This window comes from Mandrillus leucophaeus, unplaced genomic scaffold (assembly GCF_000951045.1).
Source record: "Mandrillus leucophaeus isolate KB7577 unplaced genomic scaffold, Mleu.le_1.0 Scaffold1109, whole genome shotgun sequence".
NCBI classification, from domain to species: Eukaryota; Metazoa; Chordata; class Mammalia; order Primates; family Cercopithecidae; genus Mandrillus; species Mandrillus leucophaeus.
In genome coordinates, this window is record NW_012099310.1 from 151,780 (window position 1) to 166,551 (window position 14,772).

The following is a 14,772-nucleotide window of genomic DNA, read 5'->3' on the forward strand; positions in this document are numbered from 1 at the left end:
ACGCCTGTAATCCCAGCACTTTGGGAGGCCGAGACGGGCAGATCATGAGGTCAGGAGATTGAGACCATCCTGGCTAATATGATGAAACCCCGTCTCTACTAAAAAAAAAAAATACAAAAAATTAGCCGGGCATGGTGGCAGGCGCCTGTAGTCCCAGCTACTCGGGAGGCTGAGGCAGGAGAATGGTGTGAACCCGGGAGGTGGAGCTTGCAGTGAGCGGAGATCGGGCCGCTGCACTCCAGCCTAGGTGACAGACAGAGCGAGACTCCGCCTCAAAAAAAAAAGAAAAAAAAGTAAATAAATAAATAAATAAAAATAAAGAGCTAGCACCGTTTTCCCACCCCCATTCATTTTTCTTTTTTCCCCCTTTCAGGAGCCAGACATTAAAGATTAGGACAGTGAAAAGCAACTGTGTATACAGTAAAAATTAGAAAGTGACCATGCACGTCCAAGGAAAGGCATGGGTTTCAATAAAGATTTGAGGCCGGGCATGGTGGCTCACGCCTGTAATCCCAGCACTTTGGGAGGCTGAGGCAGGTGGATCACGAGGTCAGGAGATCGAGACCACCCTGGCTAACATGGTGAAACCCCGTCTCTACTAAAAAATACAAAAAAATTAGCCAGGCGTAGTGGCGGGTGCCTGTAGTCCCAGCTATTCGGGAGGCTGAGGCAGCAGAATGGCGTGAACCCGGGAGGCGGAGGTTGCAGTGAGTCGAAATGGCACCACTGCACTCCAGCCTGGGCGACAGAGTGGAACTCCGTCTAAAAAAAAAAAAAAAAAAGATTTGAGAAAAGTTATACCTCAGGTTGATTCTAAGCACAGCGACAGCTTACAACAATCAAAAAAACAAAAACAGTAACAAAAGCAGCAAACCCTGGGGGAAAGGGGAGAATCTGATTTACAGAGTTATAACATTATTAGATTCAAATGCCTGGTTTTCAACAAAAACAATCAAATCACAAGGCATACAAAGAAACATAAAAGTATGGTCCATTCAAAGGAAAAAGAAAAATAAGAAACGGTCCCTGAAAAAGACTTGATGGAAGATCTACTACACAAAGACTTTACAACAGGAGTTTTAAAGATGCTCTAAGAACTACAGGAAGATGGGGAGAAGATTAAGGAAACAATGTATGAACAAAATTGAAGTAATAGAGAAATAGAAAACCTAAAAAGACGAAAAAGATCCTCTGGAGCTGAGAATTGTAAAAACCAAAATGAAAAATTCACTTGAGAGATTCAAAGACAGATTGGAGCAGGCAGAAGAAGAAACAAACGTGAAGACAGGACAACAGAAATGACTAAATCTGAAGAACAAAAAGAGAAAAACACTGAAGAAAAGGACGAAGCCTGAGAGACCTAACGGGCACTATCAAGCAAAACAAGAAAAGAAAGACAAAGGGGCAGAGAGAATCTTTGAAGAAATAATAACTGAAAACTCCTTAAATTTGATAAAATACACAAATATAAACATCAAAGAAACTCAACAAACTACAAGATGAACTCAAAGAGACTCGCAATGAGACACATTATAATCAAACTTTCAAAAGACAAAGAATCTTGAAAACAGCAAGAGAGGGCTGGGCAGGGTGGCTCACACCTGTAATCTCAGCATTTTGGGAGGCCAAGTTGGGACGATCACTTGAGGCCAAGAGGTTGAGACCAGCCTAGGCAACATAGGGAGACCCCGCCTCTACAAAAAGTTTAATTCGGCCTGGCGCGGTGGCTCACGCCTGTAATCCCAGCACTTTGGGAGGCCGAGGTGAGCAGATCACGAGGTCAGGAGATCGAGACCATCCTGGCTAACAGGGTGAAACCCCGTCTCTGCTAAAAATACAAAAAAAAAAAAAAATTAGCCGGGCATGGTGGCGGGTGCCTGTAATCCCAGCTACTTGGGAGGCTGAGGCAGGAGAATGACGTGAACCCTGGAGGTGGAGGTTGCAATGAGCTGAGATCGCGCCACTGCACTCCAGCCTGGGTGACAGAGCGAGACTTAACTCTACAAAAAGCTTTTTCTGTTTTTTTGGTTTTTTTTTTTTTTTGAGATGCAATCTCGCTCTGTCATCCATGCTGGAGTGCAGTGGAGTGATCTTGGCTCACTGCAACATCTGCCTCCTGGGTTCAAGCAATTCTCCTTCAGCCTTCTGAGTAGCTAGGATTACAGGCGTGCACCACCACACCCGGCTAATTTTTGTATTTTTTAGTAGAGATAGGGTTTCATCATGTTGGTCAGGCTGGTCTCGAACTCCTGACCTCACGAACTGCCTGCCTCGGCCTCCAAAAGTGCTGGGATTACAGGCGTGAGCCACCACACCTGGCCCCAAAAAGTTTAAAAATTAGCCAGGCTTGGAAGTATGTGCCTCTAGTCCTAGCCACTTGGGAGGCTGGGGTGGACTGCTTCAGCCCAGGAGTTTGAGATTACAGTGAGCTATGATTGTGCCACTGCGGTTCATCCTGCTTGACACAGTGAGACCCTGTCTCTAAAAACTTCAAAAAGAAAGCAGCAAAAGATAAGTAAGTCATCACATACCTGGGATCCTCAATAAGATTTTCACCAGATTTCTTATTACAAACTTTGGAGGCCAGAAGGTAGTGGACCAATATATTCAAAGTACTAAAAGAACAACATCGCCAACCAAGAATCCTATATATGGTAACTATCACAAGACAGTAACTTGAACCCATGTTAAGAAACAAAGATCTCAATATAGGTAAATGCTGTGTCTCAATGTGTCCCCAAAAATCAATGTGGTAGAAACTTAATCCCCAATTCAACAGTGTTGGGAGGTGGGGACTTTGGTGAGATGGTTAGGGCATGAGGGCTCTGCCTTCATAAATGGATTTATGCCATTATAAAATGACTTGATGGAAGGAGTTTGGTCCTTTTTGTCCTTCCAGCTTCTGCCACGCAAGGACACTGCATTTCAGTCCTCCAGAGGATGCAGCATTCAAGGCACCACATTGGAAGCAGAGTGTAGCCCACAGAAGACAAATGAATCTGCTGGCACTTTGATCTTGGACCTCCAGCCTTCCAGAATTAACTGAGACAGGCTGGCTGGGCACAGTGGCTCAAGCCTATAATCCCAACACTGAGAGGCTGAGGCAGGAGGACTGCTTGAGGCTAGGAGTTCAAGACTACCCTTGGCAATATAGCAAGGTCGCGTCTCTACAAAAAATTTAAACATTAGCCAGGCATGGTAGTGCATGCCTGTAGTCATAGCTACTTGGGAGGCCGAGGCAGGAGGATTGATTGAGCCCAGGAGTTCAAGGCTGTAGTGAACTATGATTGTACCACCACACCCGAGCCTGGGTGACAAACGGAGCAAGACCTTGTCTCTTTAAAAAAAAAAGAAAAGAAAAGAAAAAAATTACTGTTCATTAGAAATTACCTACTCTCAGGTATTTTGTTTTAGCTGCTCAAATGGACTAAGACAGTGAATACATGGAAAATTCTAAAATCTAGCAACATTGTAACATTTTATAACTCTATTTTTTGTTGGTTTTCTTTTTCTGGGAGGGAGAGCGGGGAGACACATTCTGTCGCCCAGGCTGGAGGGCAATTGTGCGATCCCAGTTCACTGTAATCTCTGCCTCCTAGTTCAAGTGATTCTCCTGCCTCAGCCTCCTGAACAGCAGAAACTACAAGCTCATGCCACCACACCCGGCTAATGTTTTGTAATTTTAGTAGAGATGGAGTTTTGCCATGTTGCCCAGGCTGTTCTCAAATTTCTGAGCCACCCACCTCGGACTCCCAAAGTGCTAGGATTACAGGCATAAGAGCCACCACCCCCGGCCCCTATTTTTTGTTTTTAACATGATTTCAGTGACTAACACATTTTAAAAAAAACACTGATTAGTCTAAAAGCTAGTATTACTGTAACTTCGCAAACCTACATTTTGTTTTCTACACAATTTAAGAAACTAATGCATTTAAAAGATTTATCAGTTTACGTTTTGGGGCTCACAACATATAAAGATGTAGTTTTGTGACATCAACAATAGAAAGAAATAAGGATGAAGCTTGGAAGGATCAGAATTTTGGTATGTTACTGAAGTCAAGCTGCTGTAAGTTGAAATTAAAGTGTTATAATTTTAAGATATTCAATGTACTAGCTATCACTAACCACAAAGAAAACAGCTATAGAATATACTTGGTCCTCTGTGTCTGTGGGTTCCGGATCAAAACATTTTTTAAACAAATGGATGGTTGTGTCTGCACTGAACATGTACAGACTTTTTTTCCTTATTATTATTCCCTAAAAATGATACGGTATAACAACTATATCTATGGCATTTATATTGTATAAGGTATTGTAAGTAATCTAGAGATGATTTAAAGTATACAACAGCATGTACCTAGGTACTATTCAAATACCATACTACTTTATATAAGGGACTTGAGAACCATGGATCTTGGTATCTGTAGGGGGTAATGAGGAAATGAGAAAGAAATCTAAATGTTTCAAAAAATCAACTAAATACTTAAGAAGGCAATAATGCAGGAAATGAGAGACAAAAAAGTTATAATTTCCTAGTCCATTGCAAGAAAAAAAGTTATAAGGCATATAGAAAAACAGCAAAATGACAGAAGTCCTTCCTTATCAGTATTTATGTTAAAGGGAATGGATTAAATTCTTTAAGCAAAAGACAGAGATTAGCAGAATGGATTAAACAAAAGGATCCAATCACATGTTGTCTATAAGACACTCACTATAGACCCAAAGACACAAACATTAATAGATTGAAAGTGAAAGAGTGGAAGAAGATATTCTATGCAAATAGCTGCCAAAAGAGAACCAGGGCTGTCTCTTATACACATCTAGATGTGTATAAGAGACAGGAACCAGGGTGTCTATACTAATATTACCTATAATGGACTTTAAATTTAAAGTTTACCAGAGACAAAAAAGAATATTATATATTATAGAATATATAAAAATATAATATTATGTAATAAAATTAACATATAATAAACATAATATATAACATAATATGTAATAAATATATAATATAAAGAAAAAGATGTAACAAGTATAGACACACCTAATAACAATTCATCTGACAGGTGTGGTGGCTCACGCCTATAATCCCAGCACTTCGGGAGGCCGAGGTAGGCAGATCTCCTGAGGTCAGGAATTTGAGACCAGCCTGACCAACATGGCAAAACCTCATCTCTACTAAAAATACAAAAATTAGCCAGGCATGGTGGCACGTGCCTGTAATCCCAGCTACTCGGGAGGCTGAGGCAGGAGAATCGCTTGAACTCGGGAGGCGGAGGTTGTAGTGAGCCAAGATCACACCACTGCATTCCAGCCTGGACAACAGAGCGAGACTCTGTCTCAAAAAAAAATAATAATAATACAAAAATTAGCCGGGCGTGGTGGTGCAGTCCTGTAATCCCCATCACTTGGGAGGCTGAGGCAAGAGAATCACCTGAACTCGCAAGGCAGAGGTTGCAGTGAGCCGAGATCGTGCCACACTGCCTGGGCAACGGAGTGAGACTCCGTCACACAAAAAGAAAGAAAGAAAAGAAAGAAAAGAAAAGAAAAAAGAAAGGAGAGGAAATCACGAGGAAAAACTGAAAATACTTAGAGGTGAAAAAACAAAAACATAACACATCAAAATGTATGGAATGCAGCAAAAGCAGTACTAAGTGAAAAATTAGTACAAACATAAACACCTACATTAAAAAATAGGACAGATTTCATGGCCAGGCACGGTGGCTCACACCTGCAATTACAGCACTTTGGGAGGTTGAGGCAGCAGATCATTTGAGGTCAGGAGTTCGAGACCAGCCTGGCCAACACGGCAAAACCCTGTCTCTACTAAAAATACAAAAATTAGCTGGGCATGGAGGCACGTGCCTATAGTCCCGGGTACTCTACTCGGGAGGCTGCGGGAAGGATCGCTTGAACCCGGGAAACGGAGGTTGCAGTAAGCTGAGATGGCACCACTGCACTCCAGCCTGGAAAACACAGTGAGACTCTGTCTCAAAAACAAAAACAAGGCCAGGCATGGTGGCTCACACCTGTAATCCCAGTACTTTGTGAGGCCAAGGTGGGTGGATCACTTGAGGTAAGGAGTTTGAGACCAGACTGGACAATACAGTAAAATCCTCTCTCTACCAAAAAATACAAAAATTAGCCAGGCGTGGTGGTGCACCTTATAGTCCCAGCTACTCTGGAGGCTGAGGCATGGGAATTGTGTGAACCATGGAGGCAGAGGAAGAAGTGAGCTGAGATTGTGCCACTGCACTACAGCCTGGGTAACAGAGTGAGATCCTGTCTCAAAAAAAAAAAAAAGAAGAATGAAATAAAAACAAAAGAAGACAAATTTCAAACCAACCACCTAACTTTACACTTTAAGGAACCAGAAAAAGAAAAGCAAGCTAAACCTAAAGCTAGAAGGAGGAAATAATGATTAGAACAGACATTAATAAATAAAGAATAGAAACACAATAGAGAAAATCCATAAAACTAAAATTTGTTTATTTTAAAAGGTCAACAAAACTTACAAACCTTTAGCTAGACAGACTAAGAATAAAAGAAGGCTCAAATTACTAAAATCAGAAATGAAAGTGAGGACATTACTACCAATCTTATAGAAATAAAAAGGGTCTAAGAGTCCTATGAACAATTGTACACCAACAAATTGGAAAACCTAGATGAAATGGATAAATTCCCAGACACACAAACCTACAAAGACTGAATGATGAAGAACTAGTAAATTGGAATAGACCTACAGCTAGTAAGGAGACTAAATCACTAATCAAAAATCTCTCAATAAAGAAAACGCTGGACCTTATGGCTTCACTGGGTAATTCTTTTTTTTTTTGAGACAGTCTTGCTGTGTCGCCCAGGCTGGAGTGCAGTGGCCGGATCTCAGCTCACTGCAAGCTCTGCCTCCTGGGTTCACGCCATTCTCCTGCCTCAGTCTCCCAAGTAGCTAGGACTACAGACACCCACCACCTCGCCCGGCTAGTTTTTTGTATTTTTTAGTAGAGACGGGGTTTCACCATGTTAGCCAGGATGGTCTCGATTTCCTGACCTCGTGATCCGCCCGTCTCGGCCTCCCAAAGTGCTGGGATTACAGGCTTGAGCCACCGCGCCCGGCTTCACTGGGTAATTCTATCAAACATTTCAAGAACACCAATCCTTCTCAAGCTTTTCTAAAAAATATAAAAGGAAGGAACACCTCCCTAACTCATTTTATGAGGCCAGCATTACCCTAATACCAAAGCCAGAAAAGATACTCCAAGAAAACTACAGACCAATGTCCCTTATGAACACTGATGCAAAAATTCTCAACACAGGCCGGGCATGGTGGCTCATGCCTGTAATCCCAGCACTTTGGGAGGCCGATGCAGGCAGATCACCTGAGGTCAGGAGTTCAAGACCAGCCTGACTAACATGGAGAAACCCCATCTCTACTAAAAATACAAAATTAGCCGGGCGTGGTGGCACATGCCTGTAATCCCAGCTACTTGGGAGGCTGAGGCAGGAGAATCGCTTGAATCCAGGAGGCAAAGGTTGTGTGGTGAGTCAAGATCATGCCATTGCACTCTAGCCTGGGCAACCAGACTAAAACTCCATCTCAAAAAATAAAAATAAAAAACATTCTCAACATAATAGTATCAAATCAAATGCAGCAGCATAGTAAAAGAGTTCATCATAAATCAATTGAGATTTATTCTTGGAATGCAAGGACAGTTCAAGATATGAAAATCAATCAATTTAATGTAAGTCATTAACAGAACAAAGGGAAAAAAACAACATAATCATTTCAACCGATACAGAAAAAGCATTTGACAAAATTCAACTTCCTTTCATAAAAATACTCAACAAACTAGGAACAGAAGATAACTATACATCAACATAATAAATGCCATATATGAAAACTCCACAGCATATTCAATGGTGAAAGACTGAAAGCTGGCCAGGTGTGGTGGCTCACTCCTGTAATCCCAGCACTTTGGGAGGCCAAGGCGGGTGGATGATGAGGCCAGGAGTTTGAGACGAGCCTGGTCTATATGGTGAAACCCTATCTCTTATAAAAATACAAAAATTAGCTGGGCGTGATGGCATGTGCCTATAGTCCCAGCTGCTCAGGAGGCTGTGGCAGGAAAATCGCTTGAACCTGGGAGGTGGATGTTGAAGTGAGCTGAGATCACACCACTGCACTCCAGCCTGGGCAACAGAGCAAGACTCTGTCTCAAAAAGAAAAAGAAAGACTGAAAGCTTTTCCTCTAAGTTCACTAACAAGGCAAAGATTTCTGCTTTTGCCACTTCTATTCAACATATAACTGGATGTTACAGTCAGAGTAATTAGACAAGACAAAGAAATAGGATTCTAAATTAAAAAGGAAGAACTAAAATTACCTGTTTGAAGATGATATGATCTTACATGTAGAAAATTCTAATGATTCCACAAAAAACTTTTAGAACTAATAAATGAATTCAGCACAGTAACAGGATGCAAAGTCAGTTGCATTTCTATATACTTACAACGCACAAAAATCAGTTGCATTTCTATATACTTACAATGACTAATCTGAAAATAAAAATTATGAAAATAATTCATCAGTGTGAAAAGAATAAAATATACAGAAATTAAATTAACGAAGGAGATGAAAGATTTGTACAATGAAAACTAAAAAACACTGTCGAAGAAAATTAAAGATGACATCAATAATTGGAAACACATCCAATATTCATGGATTAGAAGATTTAATATTAAAATTTGGGTACTGTCAACACTACCCAAAGTGATCTACACAATCCCTACTATAATCTCAAAGGTGTGTTTTGGAGAAAGACACCTTTCTCCATGAGAAGAACCCATCCTACAATCCATATAAAATCTCAAGGGACCTCAAATAGTGAAAACAACCTTAAAAAAGAGGAATGGGGCTGGATGTGGTGGCTCATGCCTGTAATCCAGCACTCTGGGAGGCCGAGGTGGGCGGATCACCTGAGGTCAGGAGTTCGAGACCAGCCTAGCTAACATGGTGAAACCCCGTCTCTACTAAAAATATAAAAAATTAGCCAGGCATGGTGGTAGGCGCCTTTAGTCTCAGCTACTTGGGAGGCTGAGAAAGGAGAATCACTTGAACCCAGGAGGTGGAGGTTGAAGTGAGCCAAGATCATGCAACTGTACTCCAGCCTGGGCAACAGACCAAGACTTCATCTCAAAACAAAACAAAAAAAAAAGGAATGAAGGTGGAGGACCCAAAATCCCTAATTTAAACTTACTGCAAAGCTACGATAATCAAAATACTACAGTTCTGGCATAAAGACAGATGTGTATATAAAAAAAAATTTTTTTACGACAGATGTATAGAACAATGGAATAGGATAAAGAGATAAAAACTAACCCTTGCCTACATAGTCAAATGATTTTTGACAAGGGTGTCAAAATCATTCACAATGGGGAAAGGGCAGTCTTATTAAGAAATTATGCTTGGAAAGCTAGATTTCCACATGCAAAAAAATAAAGTTGGACCATCACCTAACACCATACAAAAATTAACTCGAAATGGATCAAAGACTGAAATGTAAATGTAAAACAACATAACACTTAGAAGAAAATACAGGTCAAAAGTTTTATGACAATATATTTAGCAATGATTTCTGGGCTATGACTCCAAAGGCACAGCCAACAAAACAAAAAAGTTGGCTGGGTGCGGTGGCTCACGCCTATAATCCCTGCACTTTGGGAGCCTCAGGTGGGTGGATCACCTGAGGTCAGGATTTCAAGACTAGCCTGGCCAACATGATAAAACCCCATCTCTACTAAAAATACAAAAATTAGCTGGGTGTGGTGGCGCATGCCTGTAATCCCAGCTACTCAAGAGGCTGAGGCAGAAGAATTGCTTGAACCCAGGAAGCGGAGGTTGCAGTGAGCCAAGATCACGCCACTGCACTCCAGTCTGGGCAACAAGAGCAAAATTCCATCTCAAAAAAAAAAAAACTGACAAATTGGGCGGCATGAAAATTTTAAAATATTAACATGACACCGAAGGAAGAAAATAGAAAAAGAAAAAAAAAGATACTATCAACAGCATAAAAAGGCAACCCAGAGAATGGGAGAAAATATTTGCAAATAATATATCTGATAACAAATTAATATATTGAATACATAAAGGATTTCTAAATCTCCACAACAACAACATCCTATTTGAAAATGGGCCCCATAAAGGGGGCCAATTAATTAAATAAACATTTCTGCAAAGAAGACACAGGAATAGCTAATAAGCATAAGAAAAGAAGCTCTACATCACTAATCCTTAGGGAAATAAAAGTCAAAACCACATTTTTACATCCTTTAGGATGGCTATGATTAAAAAACAGAACAAGGCCGGGCGCAGTGGCTCAAGCCTGTAATCCCAGCACTTTGGGAGGCCGAGGCGGGTGGATCATGAGGTCAGGAGATCGAGACCATCCTGGCTAACATGGTGAAACCCCGTCTCTACTAAAAATACGAAAAACTAGCCGGGTGTGGTGGCGGGCGCCTGTAGTCCCAGCTACTCAGAGGCTGAGGCAGGAGAATGGCAGAAAGACATAAACCCGGGAGGCGGAGCTTGCAGTGAGCCGAGATCGCGCCACTGCACTCCAGTCTGGGTGACACAGCGAGACTCCATCTCAAAAAAAACAAACTAAGGCCAAGCATGGTGACTCATGCCTCTGGGAGGCTGAGGCAGGAGGATCACCTGAGGTAAGGAGTTCAAGACCAGCCTGGCCAAAATGGTGAAACATTGTCTCTACTAAAAATACAAAAATTAGCCAAGTGTGGTGCACCTGTAATTCCAGCTACTCGGGAGGTTGAGGCGGGAGAATCACTTGAACCCAGGAGGTGGAGGCTGCAGTGAGCTGAGATGACGCCACTGCACTCTAGCCTGGGTGATAAGAGCGAAACTCTGTCTCAAAAACAAAACGAAACAACCCAAAATATTTAGTGTTGATGAGGATGTGGAGAAATTGGAACCCTTGTGTAATGTTGGAAAGTAAAATGGTATGGCTGCTGCGGACAGCAGTATGACAATTCCTCAAACATAGTATTACCATATGATCTAGTAATTCCACTCTGGATATATGCCCCCCAAAATTAAAAGCAGAGTCTCAAAGAGATTTATATATCCACGTTCATAGCAGCATTAATCATAAAATGATAGCTAAAATAAAGAAGCAACCCAGTGTCCATTGATGGATAAATGGATTAGCAAAATGTGGTATAGCCAGTCATTCTTAAAAAGGAAGGAAATTCTGGGCCAGGCGCAGTGGCTCATGCCTGTAATCCCAGCACTTTGGGAGGTCAAGGAGGGAGAATCACCTGAGGTCGGGAGTTCAAGACCAGCCTGACCAACATGGAGAAACCCCATCTCTACTAAAGATACAAAATTAGCCGGGTTTGGTGGCACATGCCAGCTACTTGGGAGGCTGAGGCGGGAGAATTGCTTGAACCCGGGAGGTGGAGGTTGCAGTGAGCCAAGATAGCGCCATTGTACTCCAGCCTGGGCAACAAGAGCAAACCTCTGTCTCAAAAAAAAAAAAAAAATTGTGCAATGGCACAATCTCGGCTCACTGCAACCTCTGCCTCCCGAGTTTAAGCGATTCTTCTGCTTCAGCCTCCCCAGTAGCTGGGATTACAGGCATGCGCCACCACGCCCGGCTAATTTTGTATCTTTAGTAGAGACGGGGTTTCTACATGTTGGTCAGGCTAGTCTCGAACTCCCAACCTCAGGTGATTCTCCCTCCTCAGCCTCCCAAAGAGCTGGGATTACAGGCATGAGCCACCGGGCCTGCCTGGAAATTCTGACACAAATTCTACCACAGATACCACAGAAATAAACCCTGAAGATATTATGCTAAGTGAAATAAGCCAGTCACAAAAAGACAAATACTTGTCATTTGTAGCTTCTCAGAAATTATTTTCTAAAGAGAACAAAAGAAAACAAAAAGACAAATCATGCATGATTCCACTCACATGAACTAGTTATAGTAGTCAAAATCATAGAGACAGATGGTAGAATGGTGGTTGCTGGGGATGGGAAGCGGGGGTATTGAGAAGTTATTGTTTAATGAGTATAAAGTTTCAATCTTAAAAGATGAAAAAAATCTGGATATGGATGGTGGTGACGGTTGCAAAACAATATAGAAAATTAAACAATATTTAATACCACTTAAATGTACATTTAAAAATAGCTAAGGCCAGGCGCGGTGGCTCACGCCTGTAATTCCAGCACTTTGGGAGGCCGAGGCGGGAGGATCATGAGGTCAGGAGATCGAGACCATTCTGACTAACACAGTGAAACCCGCCTCTACTAAAAAGACAAAAAAATACAAAAAATTAGCCGGGCGTGATGGCCTGTAGTCCCAGCTACTGGGGAGGCTGAGGCAAGAGAATGGCGTGAACCCAGGAGGCGGAGCTTGCAGTGAGCCCAGATCGCGCCCCTGCACTCCAGCCTGGGCGACAGGGCGAGACTCCGTCTCAAAAAAAAAAAAAAAAAAAAAGCTAAAATGGCAGATTTTACATGTATTTTACAATTTAAAAAACAGAAAAAAATGGCTGGGCACGGTGGCTCAAGCCTGTAATCCCAGAACTTTGGGAGGCCGAGATGGGCGGATCACGAGGTCAGGAGATGGAGATGATCCTGGCTAACACGGTGAAACCCCATCTCTACTAAAAAATACAAAAAACCAGCCGGGCGAGGTGGCAGGTGCCTGTAGTCCGAGCTACTCGGGAGGCTGAGGCAGGAGAATGGCGTAAATCCGGGAGGCGGAGCTTGCAGGGAGCTGAGATCCGGCCACTGCATTCCAGCCTGGGCGACAGAGCGAGACTCCGTCTCAAAAAAAAACAACAAAACACAAAAAACAAACAAAAAAAAAAAAACAGAAAAAAATTAAACAAAATGAAACAAAAATACTTCCTGTTTTGACTAATCCACCAACTTGAAAGACATTTGTTTCATTTTACTTTCAAAATTTAGGGATTGATTTTCCATTTTGATTTAACTTTGTTTTAGTAATAGATAAAACATTTATAGGGTTCCATAGTCAAAACTATTAAAACAGGTATATTCAGAAAATTATAGCTCTTCCATCGTATTCTGTCATCCCCCTATAGGTAGCTTGATTTGGTCTATGCTTCTTTTCTATTTTAATAGAAGCTAACACATATTCACATAATCCCCTCTTCTTAAAAGGTAGCACAATCTACACGTTAAAGAAAAATGCATTTTAAAAAGATATACATACTTCAATATATAGGCTTTTTGGTGGTTTCACATCCTGTGTAATGTCCAAACCTTCGTCTCCTCCCAGTGACCTCATATAAGTAGCAAGAGATCTTTTATAATTATTAAACCATTCCATCTGCAAACATAGAGATGATCATTTGACAAAATTCTAAGAAAACTTACACACATTGCATACTCATCCATTCGAAAACAGTACACATCCCAACACAAATCACTATTGTAACCATTCATTCATTTATGCTAAAATATTATTAATTGCCTCCTATGATATAGGCATTGGTTTGGGTACTTAGGATGAATCATTCAATAAAGTGAACAAAATTCTCTGTTCTCAGAGAGATTACATTTCAGCATACTTAATAATAAGCCTTAGGAATCTTTGACCAGAAACAGAACCAAGAAAAAGATGCCATTTCAGAATTATATCTTCAATCTCTGCATTGATGCTATTTCTGAAAACTATAAAACATTGTTAAGAACACCCAAATGTCCACCAACTGATGAATGGATATGTGCCTATATGATGGAACGTTATTCAACCATAAGTAGCAATGAAGTTCTGAAACATATTGCCATTACCACATGAAAGACAAAAGGCCACATATTGCATGATTATACTCATATGAAAAACCTGTAATAGGTAAATCTACAGAGACAGAAAGTAGATTCGGGATTTCCAGGAGCTGGGAGGAGGGAAGAAAATATAGAGTAACTATAAAGGGGACAGGGCTTCTTTGTAGGGTGATGAAAATATTCTCAAATAAGATGGTGGTACTGGATACACAACAACTCTGAATATACTAAAAACCACTGCATTGTACAATTTAAGATGGTAAACTTCACAGTGTATGAATCATATATCAGTAAATCTATTTTTAGAAATGTTGAAAAAAAAAGAAAGATCTAAATATATACCACATTCACAGACTGGATGATTCAATATTGTAATAATGTCAACAATCTATAGATTCAATTCAATCTCAATCAAAATCTTAACTTTCTTTAAAATGGGACCTGACAAACTGAGTCTAAATTTTACACGGAAGTGCAAAGGGCTAAAAATAGTTGAAATGCTCTCAAAAAAGAACAAGATGGGAACTTGCTCCAACTATACTATATAGTTACAGTAATTACAACAGTGGAATTGGTATAAGAACAGATAGACTAGCATTAACAGAAGAAAAAGTCCTCCCATTCAAAATCCACAGGAATACTGACACTCACTGTATGATGGTGATACCATGCACACAGTGATGGGAGAGGCACATCTATTCAATACATGGTGGTAGGTCATCTCAGTATCTATATTCAAAATGAAGCATACTTTCGATAGTATACACAAAACTTCATCCCAGTACTGTAGATCTCTTTGTAAAAAGTAAAATATAGCTCCTAAAAGATTACACAGAAAAATATCTTGGGGGGCTGAGGCAGGAGAATGGCGTGAACCTGGGAGGCGGAGCTTGCAGTGAGCTGAGATTGTGGCCACTGCACTCCAGCCTGGGCGACAGAGCGA

The 14,772-nt window shown here is 41.1% G+C and overlaps 1 protein-coding gene across 1 annotated transcript in view; it reads right to left on the bottom strand.

Moving 5' to 3' along the window:
* GINS1 (GINS complex subunit 1 (Psf1 homolog)) overlaps positions 1–14,772 on the bottom strand; it is a 53,518-nt gene that overhangs the window by 10,314 nt on the left and 28,432 nt on the right. The window contains exon 2 of the mRNA XM_011992889.1: positions 13,255–13,371. Within this exon, the coding sequence (XP_011848279.1) occupies positions 13,255–13,371 (117 nt within the window). The remainder of the gene's footprint in view (positions 1–13,254; positions 13,372–14,772) is intronic.